The sequence below is a fragment of the Loxodonta africana genome, chromosome 3, assembly GCF_030014295.1.
Source record: "Loxodonta africana isolate mLoxAfr1 chromosome 3, mLoxAfr1.hap2, whole genome shotgun sequence".
NCBI lineage: Eukaryota > Metazoa > Chordata > Mammalia > Proboscidea > Elephantidae > Loxodonta > Loxodonta africana.
The window spans coordinates 40,713,244-40,728,229 of NC_087344.1; the positions used below are offsets into that span (position 1 = coordinate 40,713,244).

The window sequence follows — 14,986 nt, forward strand, 5'->3', positions numbered from 1 at the left end:
AGAGGGGCAGGGGTGATTGGTGTAGGTACCAGTATCTGATTGCAGCAAGGGGTCATGCTCTGAACAAGGCAGGGGGTTGAGAACCGACCCCCGAGTCTCTCTGAGGGAAGCACATCCCTGTTCCCTATGGCATGCAGGTGGGTAGGTTTTGTAGACGGACCATAGGCACCCAATGTCTTTGGTTGCAAGGACTGGGAGGTACCAGTTATCCTTGGACCTTTGTCATGGGTGGCTGGGTGACCTGAATGAGCTTCCAGTCCTTAGGCCCCTGATGTGGGTAAGTGAGGACCCTGTTTAATAGGCAAAGCAATGTCAAACATCAAACATCCACCTCTCCACCGCACAGCTGAAAGGGTTGGAGTCTGCCAACAAGGGTTTATTCTCCCAAAATAGGCCCACACAGATCCATGCAGAAGGGAATGGTGCTCAAAGTCCACAGACCGTTTATGCCTGGACAGGAGCCGCTTCTGTCCTGAACTCCCCCGCTACGTGGAGCTGGCAAATTACCTTTTCCCCCAAATGCAAATTTTTTCCTTCTCCAAGGCTGGGAGGATGGCTCTAGGCCCTCAACCGGACATACCTCAGGCCCAGGGAATTCAGCTGCTGAAGCCAGCTTGGGGGTAAGGGGGCGTGGTAAAATATACGCAAGTACTTAGCTTTTGCCTAGAGCGCCATTCTTCTCAGATTCTGGAGGTTATGAGTAGGCTGTTCGGCTGGCTGCTTCCCTCTGAGGAAACCGTGGCCAAACACTAGTACTAGCCTGCCGCCACTGCTCCCGGAATGGTGCCTGAGGGCTCCCCGTGATTCAGGTCTGTTCACTCCTGTCTGTTTCTGAACTGTCTCTTCCTTCCCCTGCCCCTCAGTTCGTTTTCTAAGCTTGCCTTTGATGTTCAGGGCACCTAGCTTGTCATGAATATACACGCTTCACTTGTTTATCGGGTCTTTGTTGTAAAGAGGGCTCGCCAGAAGCATCTGTCTATTCCACCATCTTGGCTCCGCCTCCACAAATAAATAAATTTTTAAATAAAAGTTCTTCTTTGCCTAATGTCTCTGATGTCCAACCAAACATTCTTCGGGGGCTATGAGGCAAGCTCAAGGATGTGACTATGACATGCAACCTTCCACCTCTGAATGTTTTAAATGTGCTTTAGATGGTCACATCTAAAGGGGTTTGGACTGTCCAGCATGGCCCTGAAAAGTTCTGAAGGGATCTGCCCCACAGGAAGGCTGGACAGCAAGAGCCTGCCAGCTGCCATGGGACAGCTTAAAGCAACAGAACACTTGAGGTGTGAATGGCAGAAAGGCCAGCCAGGGTGGGGCTAATATTCAAGGAGGGAGGAGTACCATGGAGGAGGACCGCTGAGGAAGAACAAGAAACAGATGGATTTAGACATCATAAAAATGACCTGAAGCACTTACTGATAAAGGTCAAAGACTACAGCCTTAAATATGGATTATGTCTGAATGTGAAGAAAAGAAAACTCACAATTGAACTGATTAACTTCATGATAAAGAAAAATTTAAGTTGTTCACAATTTCATTCTACTTGGATCAACAATTAATGCCCAGGGGAGCAGCAGGCAAGAAAACAAACGGTGATGTATCTTATTGGACAAATCTGCTGTAAAAGACCTCTTTTAAGTTCTAAAAAGCAAAGATGTCACTTTGATGACTAAGGTGTACCTGACCCAAGCCATGGTATTTTCAATCTTCTCATGTCTTACTCATCCAGTGCTACTGTAACAGAAATGCCACAAGTGGATGGCTTTAACAAAGAGAAATTTATTTCCTCACAGTAAAGTAGGCTAAAAGTTCAAACTCAGGGTGTCAGTTGCAGGGGAAAGCTTTTTCTCTCTCTGTCGGCCTTCTCATCAATCTTCCCCAGGACTAGGAGCTTCTCCGCACAGGGACCCTGGGTCCAAAGGATGCGCTCTGCTCCCGGCACTGCTTCTTGGTGGTATAAGGTCCCCAACTCTCTGCTTGCTTCCTTTTCCTTTTATCTCTTATAAGATAAAAAGGTGGTACAGGCCACACACCCCAGAGAAATTCCCTTTATATTGGATCAGGGATGTGACCTTAGTAAGGGTGTTACAATTCTACCCTAATCTTCTTTAACAGAAAATTACAATCACAAAATGGAGGACAACCATACAACACTGGGAATTATGCCCAGCCAAACTGATACACACATTTTTGGGGGACGTAATTCAATCCATGATACCTCATGTATGTGAAACCTGGACAATGAAAAAGGAAGATAGAAGAACGGATGCATTCGAATTGTGTTGACAAAGAATAGTGAATATACCATGCACTGCCAGAAGAAGGAATAAATCAGTCTTAGAAGAAATACAACCAGAATGCTCCTTCAATGCAAGGATGGTGAGACTTTAACTTGCTTACTTTGGACACATCAGAAAAAATCAATCACAAGGAAATGACATCATGTTTGGTAAAGTAGTAGCTCAGCAAAAACAAAGGAAACTCTGGATGAGATGAACTGACACAATGGCTATAAGGGCTCAAACGTATCAAAGATCATGGAGATGGAGCAGGATTGGGCAACCTTTTGTTCTGTTACACATAAAGTCTCCATGAGTCAGAGCTGACTTGGCTGCAACTAACAACATATGGATCTAAAGAGGCATGACCTGTTCCTTAAAAGAAATGACACATATGGTGAGAACTTTGTATTCTGTAGAGCACTGTTCTTATTATTCCTTATGGAATTTTTATTTCTGTCCAGAGAGTCAGAAATAAATGACCTTCTAGAGATGAGAGTTCAAAGAAAGTAGAGCGATGGCTGTGATGTAATGGAGGAACTCATTAATAAGGAGTCAGAAAGTGTGATTTCAGCTCCTCCACTTACCAGCTGTGTGACCTTGAACAAATAACTTGACCTTTCAGAGCCTCAGTTGCTTTGTCTACAGAAAGGTGTGTGTCCACACACAAAAGAACTTGAACTCCTATCTCACAACATACATAAAAATTAACTCAAAGTAGATCAAAGACCTAAATGTAAGAACTAAAACCATGAAAGTCTTAGAAGAAAGCATAGGGGTAGATCTGTGTGACCTTGAATTTGGCAATGGTTTCTTAGATATGACACCAAAACCACAAGAAACAAAAAAAAAAAAAAGATAAATTGGACTTCATTAAAACTAAAAACTTTTGCACTTCAAAGGATACCATCAAAAAAGGGAAAAGACAACACAGAAAATGGAAGAACATATTTGTAAATTACATATCTGAGGAAGGACTTGAATACGTAAGGAGCTCTTACAACTCAATAATAAAATGACAAATAAATGGGCAAAGGATTTGAATAGACCTTTCTCCAAAGAAGACATACAAATGGCTGATAAACACAGGAAAAGATGCTCAACATCACTGGTCATAAGGGAAATGAAAATCAACACCACAATGTGATACCACTGGAACTCTAATATACTGCTGATAGGAATGTAAAATGGTGCAGCTGCTTTGGAAAACAACCTGGTAGTTGAATTACCATAACAACAAAACCCACTGCCATTGCCCCAGACAGAGCAGAGCTGCCCCATAGGGTTTCCAAGGCTCTAATCTTTATGGGAGCAGACTGCTACATCTTTCTCCCCAGGAGCAGCTGGTGGATTTGAACCGCCAACATTTGGCTAGAAGTCAAGTGCTTAACCACTGTGCCACCAGGGCTCTTAGAATTACCATATAACCCAGCAATTCCATTCCTATATATTTGGGTATATACCCTAGAGAAATGAAAACACATGTCCACACAAAAACTTGTACATGAATGTTCATAGCAGCATATTTCATAATAGCCAAAAAGTGAAAACAACCCAAAATTAATCAACTGATGAATGAATAAATAAAATGTGGTATATCTATACAATGAAATATTATTCTGCAATAAAAAGAAATAAAACACTGACACATGCTATAACATGGATGAACCTTGAAATCATTATGCTAAATAAAAGAAGCTATTGTATAATTACATTTATATGTTTTGTGGTTGTTAGGTGCTGTCGAGTCAGTTCCGACTCATAGCAACCCTATGTATCACAGAATGAAATATTGCCCCGTTCTGCACCATCCTCACAATCATTGCTATGTTTGAGCCCATTGTTCCAGCCACTGTGTCAATCAATCTCATTGAGGGTCTTACTCTTTTTCGCTGACCCTCTACTTTACCAAGCATGGCATCCTTCTCCAGGGACTGGTCCTTCCTGATAACATATCCAAAGTAGGTGAGACAAAGTCTCCACTTCTAAGGAGCAATCTGGTTGTACTTCTTCCAAGACAGATTTGTTCGTTCTTCTGGCAGTCCGTGGTATATTCAATATTCTTTGCCAACACCACAATTCAAAGGCATCAATTCTTCTTCAGTCTTCCTCATTCATTGCCCAGATTTCTTATGTACATGAAGCAACCGAAAATACCATGGCTTGGGTCAGGCGCACCTTAGTCCCAAGGTGGTAACTTTGCTTTTGAACACTTTAAAAAGGTCTTTTGCAGTAGATTTACCCAGTGCAATACGTCCTTTGATTTCTTGACTGCTGCTTCCATAGGCATTCATTGTGGATCCAAATAAAATGAAATCCTTGACAACTTCAATCTTTTCCCCGTTTTTCATGATGTTGTTTATTGGTCCAGTTGTAAGGATTTAAATTTATATGAAATGTCCAAAATAGGAAAATCTATAGATAGAAACCACTATGCCACCAGGGTTTCCTTTTTTATAGATAGAAAGTAGACTAGTAGTTCTCTAGGCTCAAAAGTAGGCATGGGGGGAGATAGCTAAACGGTAGGGGTTTCTTTGTGGGGTGATGAAAATGTTCTAAAATTGACTGTGGCGATGATTCCACAACTCTATGACTAAACTACAAACTTGTACACTTTAAGTGGGTAAATTGTATGGTATGTGAATTATATCTCAATAAAGCTGTTACAAATAAAAAGGGGGATATGTACACCCACCCAACAAGGTTTCTGTAACGTTTAGAAGAAATAAAATATGTAAAAGCCACTTGAAGGCAGCACAACACTACACTGATAAAGTTTAACCAGTCACATGAGAACATCTCCCTCTGGCTCTGCCTTTTTGTCTAAAATTACAGCTCAACCTTCTGGGAGTAGAAAGGACAGGTCCACGTCAGAGCAGACACCAGCTCTGCTGGCCGCTTGGCAGTATGTACACAGGGAGCAATCTGCTAACACAGCTATGGGCTTTCATCTCCACACCTGCCAGCGCCCTCAAAGGCCCCAGCTTCCCACTGCCTGGGGCAGCCCACCTTCCCTAACAAAGCCCAATGGGGCCAAGCCAGTCCCCTGAGGGAAAACCTGCCAGGTCTCTACAGAGGATTAACACCAATGGGGGCACGTTCAATCCCATTGAACACACAGCTCACCGAACCCCCAGCATCCAGTGTCCAGTCCAAATGATAACTAAAAATTCCTCCTTGTCCAGTGGTCCGGTGCAGCTGCCGGAGCTGCCTTACAAGCCGGGGTGGAGAAGTGCTCCTGTCGTCCTACCTTGCAGTGACACAGGGTTGAGGTACCAGGAGACCAGTCCTGGTTCCCAGAGCCCGGAAGGAAGCCCAGCCTCTTTTCCCGGGTCCCTTGGAGCCTTGGGGCCCCAGACACTCCCGAGCAGTGACCAGCCTCCTGGAGGCTGCCTGCTGGGCCAGCCTGCCCAGGCGGAGACCCCTGGAGAGCAGCTTCATCCTGAGTGTATCTGCCAAGCTGTTTAGCTGGTTCCCTGTCTCCCCCGGGAGAGTGCGGAGCCGGCCTGCCCATGGCCAGAGACCTCCTCTTCCTTTTCACAGTGGCTGCTGACCCGCTGGGCCCGCCCCCTGCCATCCCTCCAGTCATCTGACTGTGTTCTGCTTCCGGTGGTCGCTGATAGGATGCTTCTGTGAAGCCTGGTGATTCAAAGAGCCCAGGCTTCTGCCCAAAGTCATCAGCCCTGCTTCTCACAAGCCAATGAGACAGGGACATGAGCACAAGGCCACAGCCTGTGTCTGGGGAGCAGGCAGGAACGGCTGTCTAGGTCCCCTCTCAAGGACCTTCTGCGTGAAGCCCAGTCTCTGCGGGCAGGGTGGGGCATATTCCAACAGGATGAAACATCCTCAGGTAAGCAGTGTTACAGAGCCCTGGAGGACTGGGAAGACTGCCAACCAGCACAGAGGTCCTGGTCCAGCAGAGGCTATGTCCCTGAGGAAGGCACACGCTGAGCATGAAAGATTCTGACCCTCCTTAGGCGTGGCTCTCCAGCTCTATTGCAGAGCTGAGGGAAATGCGGATCCCTGAGATTCGGAGGCAGCAGGTGTGGACTGGGGTTAGGAACCTGTTTTTCTTTTTATTCTTTAGTGTGGAAAGTATCCTGCGCTCTCAAGAGTAGAGAGAAGAGTGAAATAAATCCCCGGATGCCTGTCAAGCAGCTTCAAAATGACCAACTCAGGGCTAAACTGGTCTTCTCTGTGCACCCACCCCACTCCCCTCACCAGGTTATTTTGACGCAAATCTCAGACATCATGGCTTGGCGTACATAAATATTTAAAAACCCAAACCCATTGCCATGGAGTGGATTCCAGCTCATGGTGACTCCATGTGTTAGAACAGAATTGCTCCACAGAGTTTTTCAAGACTAATCTTTACAGAAGGAGCCTTGATGGCACAACCGAAAGGCTGGCAGTTTGAACCCACCCAGCGGCTCTGCGGGAGAAAGACTTGGTGATCTGCTCCTGTAAAGATTACAGCCAAGAAAATCCTATGGGGCAGTTCTACCCTGTCACATGGGGTTGCTGTGAGTCGGAATTGACTCAATGGCACCCAACAACAGCAACAACAATCTTTACGGAAGCAGATCGCCAGGCCTTTCTTCTGTGGTCCTGCTAAGTGGGTTTAAACCACCAACCTTTAGGTTAGCAGTCAAATGCAAACTGTTTGTACCACCTAGGGACCTTCCATAAATATTTAAGCATCTGTAAATATTTTCGAGATCCCTCAAAAAGGTAAGGACCCTTTTACAAACATAGCTGCAAAACAATAACCCCACCTAAAATATAAGAACTCCTTAATATCATTAAAGTATTCAAGTTTCCAAGAATAAGTCCTAAATGTTTTTGAAATCTGCACTGGTGACCTTTATTCATAACCGCCAAAGCTGAAAAAACCCAAATGTTCATCGACTGGTGGAGAGAAAAACAACCTGCACTATATCCATGTAAGGGACAACTACCCGGCAGTGCAAAGGAATGGAGCTGACCAGGGGATGGGGGCGAGGGGCAGGGATCAACAGACTGCAAAGAGGCAGGAGGGAACTTTTGGGGGTGATGGAATGTTCTTAGGTCACAATTGTGGTGGTCGTTTTTGCCAAAATTCAGTGAAATGACCACTTAAAATAGGTATATTTTATTGTAGGTACATGATACCCCCAATGAACTGGCTTTTAAAAGCATCACTACATGGAACCCTCATCCACTACTAGTGGGAATACAAAATGGTATAGCTGCTGTGGAGAAGTTCGGCGGTTTGTCAAAAAGTTGAGCATAAATCACCATATGACCCGGCAATCCCAATCCCAAAAAGAAGTGAAGGCAGGAACGCAAACAGAAACCTGTACACCAATGTTCATTGCAGCACTTTTCACAATAGCCAAAAGGTGGAAACAACCTAAATGTCCATCAAGAGATGAATGGATAAACAAAATATTCCACACAATGGAGTATTAGCCATAAAGAGAAATGAAGTCCTGATGCATGGTGCAACACTCATAAACCTTGAAAACATCATGCTGAGTGAAATTAGTCACAAAGAGACAAATACTGTATGATCCCAATTATATGAAATATCAAACGTATAGAGACCAAAGTTTATTAGTGGTTACTAGAGATGCAAGGGGGTGGAAAACGGGAGTCGTTGCTTGGGGGGCACTGAGTTTCTGTCAATGGTGGTGGAATCATTTGGAAAAAGATAGTGGTCATGGTTGCACAACACGATGAATGTAACCAATGTCACTGAATTGTACATGTAAAACTTGGTGAATTGGCGAATGTTCTGTTATATATATTTTTACCACACAAAAAAAGCTAGTAATTCCTTAATATCATTAACTATCAGGGACTGTCCAAGTGTCCCAGGTTATCTCATAAATGTTTTTGAAATCTGCGTTTTATTGACTTTCCACTGAAATATAACATACATGTAGCAAATCTATTTTTAATAATCTTCCCCAGTTATTCCAATGCAGGTATAGTCCATGGATACGGGGTCGGGGGGGAAGGGGCACATAATTTATCCTCCTCGCAGGACATCTCTGAGAATAAAAAGGGCACCAGCTGGACAGGAGGCCAAGACAACAGGCATACTTCAGGACAAGCGCAGTTACCCTGGCCTCGAGCCCCACCTGGAAAAGCCCCGGCCCTAGAACTCAGCAAACCACAGGGCAGGTGGATCCCACAGGACAAAGCAACCTCTGGTCTGATTGAAACCAAGGAGCTGGACAGTTGCAGGTGCCAAGTTGAGGGTAATGCCAGGCTGCCTGTCCCACTTACAGGGAGAGGCTAAACAGTAGGTGAACACAGGCCTCCCCAGCCACAGGGTCTGCAGGGCAGCAAAAGGCCCCCACATCCCGGGAAGAAGGGAGCCAGCACTGGGCATCATTTTATGGAATGTTCCAGAATACCAGCTCTGAGTATGGTTGCTATAAATCAGATTCCATGTTGAGGAGCCTGGGTGGCACAATGGTTAAGCACTCAGCTGCTAACCCAAAGATTGGCGGTTCAAATTCACCCAATGGCTCCGAAGGAGAAAAGACCTGGCGATTTGCTTCCCTAAAGATTACATACAGCCTAGGAAACCCTATGGGTCAGTTTTACTCTGTCATATAGGGTCTCTATGTGTCAGAATCAACTTGACACCACACAACAACAACATGTTTTTATCAGTTGCATTGTAAAACTACAGACAGGGCTCCAAGTGGAAATGACTTCAACCCTGTAACATACTAAAATTCACATCTTGTTAACTAATGTTTATTGGTGTATCTACTAGATGCCAGGAACTTTTCTAGGCAGTTGCCCTCGAGTCGATTCCAGCTCACAGCCACCCTATAGGACAGAATAGAACTGCCCCATAGGGTTTCCAAGGAGAGCCTGGTGGATTCGAACTGCCAACTTTTTGGTTAGCTCTTAACCACTACGCCACCACGGTTTTCATTCCTGGTGCAACAGTAAACAAAGCAAGCCCTGGCCTCATGAAACTTTCCAATAGATTTGTAGCTACGAACATGGGGGAAAAAAAACCTCATAGAGCTATCCCACCTACCTACAAATAAAGGACTCTGAGGTTATCTGCCCCCTGGGCAACATCCATACCAAAGTCCCCCACCATCAGAATGACTGGCTGAAGCTGACTGTAGTCCCCAGGGGGCTTTGAGCTTCCTTTCAGAAACTCTTCCTCCCCTAAATGCCTACCAGTGAATTCTAATTTCTAAAACCCTCTACATACTGCACTGTCACATAAAGTAGCCACCAGCCACATACAGCTGTTTACATTTAAACTGATTAAAATGCAGTACAATTAAAAATTCAGTTCTCCACTGCCTAGCCACGTTTCAAGTACTCAATAGCCACCAGTGGCTGCGGTACTGGATAGCACTGCTGTGGAGCATTTCCATCACTGCAGAAAGTTCTAGTGGGCGCTACTGCTCTATAGTATCATACTCTCTGACAGACAACATGTTAGATGAGACATCCTTCAACTTTAATTCGACAGGCAATCAGGGATTCATACTCAGGCCTTAGGCTGCAGAGCTGGGGCTGTAACCACTGCCCACCCCTGCCTTTAAACGCCCTATCCCTTCAACAATGCCTCTAACAGATAGCATGTGATCACTCTTAATTGTCTAGGATGGTGGAGATTTTAGCGTCTTCTCTCTGCTAGGGAAACCCTGGTGGCGTACAGGTTAAGTGCTACGGCTGCTAACCAAAGGGTCGGCAGTTTGAATCCACCTGGCGCTCCTTGGAAACTCTATGGGGCAGTTCTACCCTGTCCAATAGGGTTGCTATGAGTCAGAATCGACTCAACGGCACTGGGTTTTGTTTTTGGTTTGGCTCCCTGCTAGACTGCCCAAATTTTCCACAGGTTGATTTCTTTTGCGGGTGCTTTGCGATGGAGGTGTCCAGTGAAGCCTTGTTAAATTCATGGGTTTGGCTGTCTTGGGCAAGGAGGCTCTTCTTTCAACGCAAGGTGTTGGCTCAGGTGTCCTTAAAGGGCTCCCCACCTTCGTGCATCCACTTGCCAGTGTCCTAGGGTTTCTCTGGGTCAAGCCCGCACAAACTGGCTCTCTTCAGAGCACCCTCTCCTTTGGCATCTTGCTCTCCACTCAATCCTCACCCCGCCCAGGCATCCTGCCTCACAGGCCTCTTGGTCAAGGCAGCCACTAAGAAACAACAGAAAATTGTGAAGCTGAGACAACAAGAGGCAGCCCGGAACCACAGGGGGGCACCACCAGGTAACGAAAAGTAAACACACCTGCACACACATGTGTGCATGCCTGGGTCCACACAGAAATGTCTAAAGCTATATGAAAATCTATTAACTGTGAGGAGCTGGTTTAAAAACAATATATAGAGAGTATTTGTGGGAGAAAGGAGCCCTGGTGGTGCAGTGGTTAAGTGCTCAGCTGATAATTTAAAGGTCAGCAGTTCGAACCCACCAGCTGCTCCCCAGAAGAAAGACATGGCAGTCTGCTCCCGTAAAGATTACAGCCTTGGAAACCCTATAGGGCAACTCTACTACTGTCCTACGGGTTCACTATGAGTTGAAATCGATTAGAAGGCAATGGGTTTTGGCTTGAATCAGGGACAGATTATCCAATAAGCAAGGTAAGCAGCTGCTTAGGGCATCAACAAAACAGGGGCACCTGTTGTCTAAAGCAAAGACCCAGAGATGCCAAGTAAACAGGACACAAGGAAAAGTAAGCACCACAGTGGAAGGGAACTGGAAGGGCACTAAATGAAACTGATACCAGCTCCAGCGCATGAGAACATGCCAGCCGGAAATAAAATTCACGAAGGGTCACAAGGGTTGTTTAAGCTATGAGGCCCCTACCACCACAAGACCTTCATTGACATCTGTCTCCTATGGTCCCCTCTCATGTAATTGAAACTCCCTATCTATACTCTTGGGAGTATACTACATATTTATATATATATATACACACATATCTCACATATCCTATTCAAATGTGTGAGTAAACAGAGGAGGGGGCACCACAGATTATCAGTATTTAGGACCTTCATATGCCTTAATCTGGCCCTGGTTTGGATTCATCAGAGTCCCTGGATAGCACAACTGGTTAAGGGCTCAACTACTAACTGAAAGGCTCGTGGTTCAAACCCACCCAGACGCACCTCGGAAACCAGGCCTGGCAATCTGGTTCCAAAAGGTCAGTCTTGAAAACCCTATGAAGTAGTTCTACTCTGCACACGTGGGGTTGCCATGAGTCGGAATCGACTAGACAGCAACTAACAACAACAACAATGAAGCTATTCATCATCCTGATGAGGTAAATAAAAGCCAGGCCTTACACAGGTAGATAAATGTTTTATTTACTTGGGGAGAGTGGTGGAAAGAAAACTGGATCTAGAATCGAAAGACCTGGCAAGAGAGAGACGTGACCTTTGAACCCTTGGGAGCCAGATGCCCTTAGAGAGTTACTTAGCTTCCTCAGACCTCCACTTCCTCCTTCACACAACATGAGTGGTGGATCCCAGGGAAGATGGGAAAGCCAAGGATGGTGAAATACATGCAAGCTCTTTGCAAATGACAGAGCCCAAGGTCACCTGGCCAATATTCGCCAGAGCCCGATGCAAGGACCTGACTCCAAATACCAGTCTCTTCCTTTATTCTCTGCCTGGGGACTCTGGGGTGGGTGAGGCCAGCACATCCACACAGCCAATAACAAAGAAAATGGAGTAAGGCTCCCCCAAAGATTTCTTCTCTCTAGAAAAGTCAAAACTGAAATTCATGTCAGGTAAGGACCGGGACTAGGCCAGAAGCCAGGGTAGGGCAAGAAACTATCTCATTTACCAAACACTAAAAAAAAAAATTTTTTTGTTTTTTTTTTTTACAGTATGTGCCTAGTGAGATGTCAATATCTGTAAGAAACTAACTTGCCTCAGTTGGACTTGGCTTGGACCTAAGGTCAGCGTGATTTCCAGCTCCCAGACTCAAGGAACCTACCCCCAAACAATAAGCTGCTCTCACAAGAGTGTTCCATCACACAGGACAGGCCCTGTTGCAGGCCACTGAAGGCAGGTGCACAGAGAGGTCTAAGGCCAGCCTTCTAAGCTCACGTTCAAATGCCAGGCTTGCCTCTACTTCCGATTCTGCCTACAACCTTGAGGCTGTCCTCCCCACCTCCTGTGGGGAAATGAGCTAGCTCATGATCTCCAGCTTCCTCTGGGGGCCTGTATCCACTCATTCGGTGGAGGAAGGGAGGCATCAGAAGCACAAACCTTTGCCCCTATTGTGTAAGCTGCTCCATCTCGTCTTCTTAGCAGTAAACTGAGCAGAAAAGTGTTATCTGTTCAATCTTTTAACACCTTGTTCTCCTACAAATGGAGATCCGCAGGCCCTTCCACTCTGGGCACCTACTAAGGGAAACCAATAGGCTCTCACGTCTCCAGCCGGGGTCGCCCAGCGAGCTGATTACCTGCCCTCCGCCTTTTGGTAGATTTGGTTCGCTTTGCTTCACCGCCCAGATAACAATCCCGAAAGAGGAAGACAAACAGGGTGAGGCTTGGAGGCGCCGGGGCCCCCAGGGCGCGGCGGAACTCGGAGGGCGATAGTGGATTGCCCCGACCCCCAACAGGGGAGGGGGCTGGCCGCGTCGCACAGACCCTGTCCCTGCTCAGATTGCTCGCCCAAGCGGTCTGCGTGGCCACCGCCGCTGTGCCTCCGCCCTCAGGATGCTGGGGGAAGCCGCTGCGAGCCGCTCATGGAGTGGCCGCGGGTTCCTGCAGCATCCGCTAGGCGCATTCCGGGGGCGCTGGCGGGGGTCGCGGGAAGGGGAAGGGACGAGTTCAGCCCGGCTCAGGGACCTGGCCCCTGCAGCGCGGCCCCACCCGCCGGGCGCCGGGGGGAGGGGCGCGGCCAGCCGGGAAGGGGAGGATCTGGCGGAGGCTGGGGGCCCGGGGACCCACCCGCGGCGGGAGGAGGCCGGAGTCAGTGACTCGGCGCCCCCGGCCGCCGCGCCGCGCCGCGCGGGCCGGCTCTCTTACCGGCAGATCTGGATGGCGGAGGGGGTCTCAGCGGCGGAGCCCGACATGCTGGCGGCGCCGGAGGCGGTGACGGCAGGCTGCTGCAGAACAGAGCAGGTGTTTGGCAGGGCCGGCGCTGAATGAATGAGCCCGGGCGGCGCCATAGAGCGGGGGGGGGGAGGCGGAGCCATGGCGCCCGCGAGGCGGGGCCTGCGCGCCGCGGGCGAATCGAGCGCGGCCTCGCTCTTCAGGCCACGCCCCCCGCCAGGCCACGCCCCGCGCAGGCCCCGCTCTGCGCCCCGCCGAGGCCTCCGCTGACTCCGGCGGGCGCCCAGCTCGAGTGGCGGCGAGTGTCGCAGCAGGTCGCCGCTTCCAGAAGGTTCGGCGGCCGTTGGGGGGCGCCGGCGCGGGGCCAGGCCCCGGAGCCGCAACCGAACCTTGGCTGCTCTGAGGAAACTGAGTGTCCGAGTCCGAGTCGGGCTCGGTGTCTCGGCAGTCGCGCGGAGACGCTTGTCGTCTACCTCATCAGGCGCCGCGGTTAATGTTTGCTCAGGGCGGGTCCGGCCGCAAGGGGTGGAGACGCCCGTTCCAGGCAGAGCTGGAACGAATGGGATCAAACGCGGAAGGCCTCAAAGCGCCTGGACAACCTCTGCCGGCCGAAAGGCTAAGTGCACAGAATTTGTGTCAGGAGGCGCTCGCCCATTGTCTCTTCTCCTAAATCGACCCTAAGAGAAAAGTGAAGGATGTGTCCCCCCAACGGGTGTTATGGCAGAACTGCTGTGTCACCGTCCCCCGCGGAAGCCTGTGGATACGAAGAACCGAAATAATGAGCTCGGTTGGGCCACAAGGAGCGGCGGCTGCCGCGCACAAAGCATCGCGAGGCGTGCCCCAAACCGTCTTGCGGCTTCACCGCTTCTCCGGGCGGCTTCCAAAAAGACTTAGGGGGCGAGCTGAGCGCTTGCTAGGGGGAAGGTGCTGCAGAGATGAGCCCTGGAGACGCTGATGTGTGTTATTGCACGCGGTATGGACTTTGGAATGGAGTCCAGGCCAAACCGTGGGTCACAAAATCTACCAAAAAACACGAAAAGCTCCACGTGCCAGAATTACAGAGTCGGTTTTTTTTCCACTTCACATACAATTGGGCGTTTTCCAAATTTTCTACAATGAAGATAAATTGCTTTAGTACTGATATTAAAAAATAGAAATGATAATAAAGCACAGAACTCAAGCACGGTACTCCTTCGGGTCCTTCCTGCCTTATTACATCATGGAGGCAGCCCACAGCATTATCTGTAGCTCTCAGGAGCAGAGACGGCGGCCCACATCTTCAGGTTTAAGCTTTTGAGATGATTACGTAAAAAAATTTAGTTTTCTAGGGTGAATTGAAACAAGCATCAAGAGCCGCCAAGCCTATTTAATATCCCTCTTCCCAGTCAGAGTCCCCAGCTGGTGCAAAGGGCTAAGCCCTGGACTGCTAACTGAGAGGTTGGCTATTCAAACCCACCCAGAGGCATCTGGCAGGACAAGTCTATTTAATGTCCCTCTTCCAGGACAGTAACAGTAACAGGAGTTACTGGGTGGTACAAACTGTTAAGTGCTTGACTACTAGCCTAAAGGTTGGTGGTGGTCTGAACCCATCCAGAGGTACCTCAGAAGACAGGCATGGCAATCTACTTCCGAAAGGTCATAGCCTTGAAAACCCTATGGAGCAGTTCTAG

General features: G+C 48.0%; 1 protein-coding gene across 2 annotated transcripts in view; it reads right to left on the reverse strand.

The window, feature by feature from the left end:
- The window catches only part of ACOT7 (acyl-CoA thioesterase 7), a 133,454-nt gene extending 119,996 nt beyond the window's left edge, over positions 1 to 13,458 (reverse strand). Inside the window, exon 1 of one of the 2 annotated variants that reach the window (XM_003413491.4) lies at positions 13,290 to 13,458. In XM_003413491.4, the coding sequence (XP_003413539.4) occupies positions 13,290 to 13,432 (143 nt within the window). In that variant the 5' untranslated portion in view covers positions 13,433 to 13,458. Of the gene's footprint in view, positions 1 to 5,532; positions 6,919 to 13,289 lie in introns of those variants that run through there. The other variant, XM_010593148.3, reaches the window with a different exon arrangement.
- Positions 13,459 to 14,986: the final 1,528 nt, after the last annotated feature.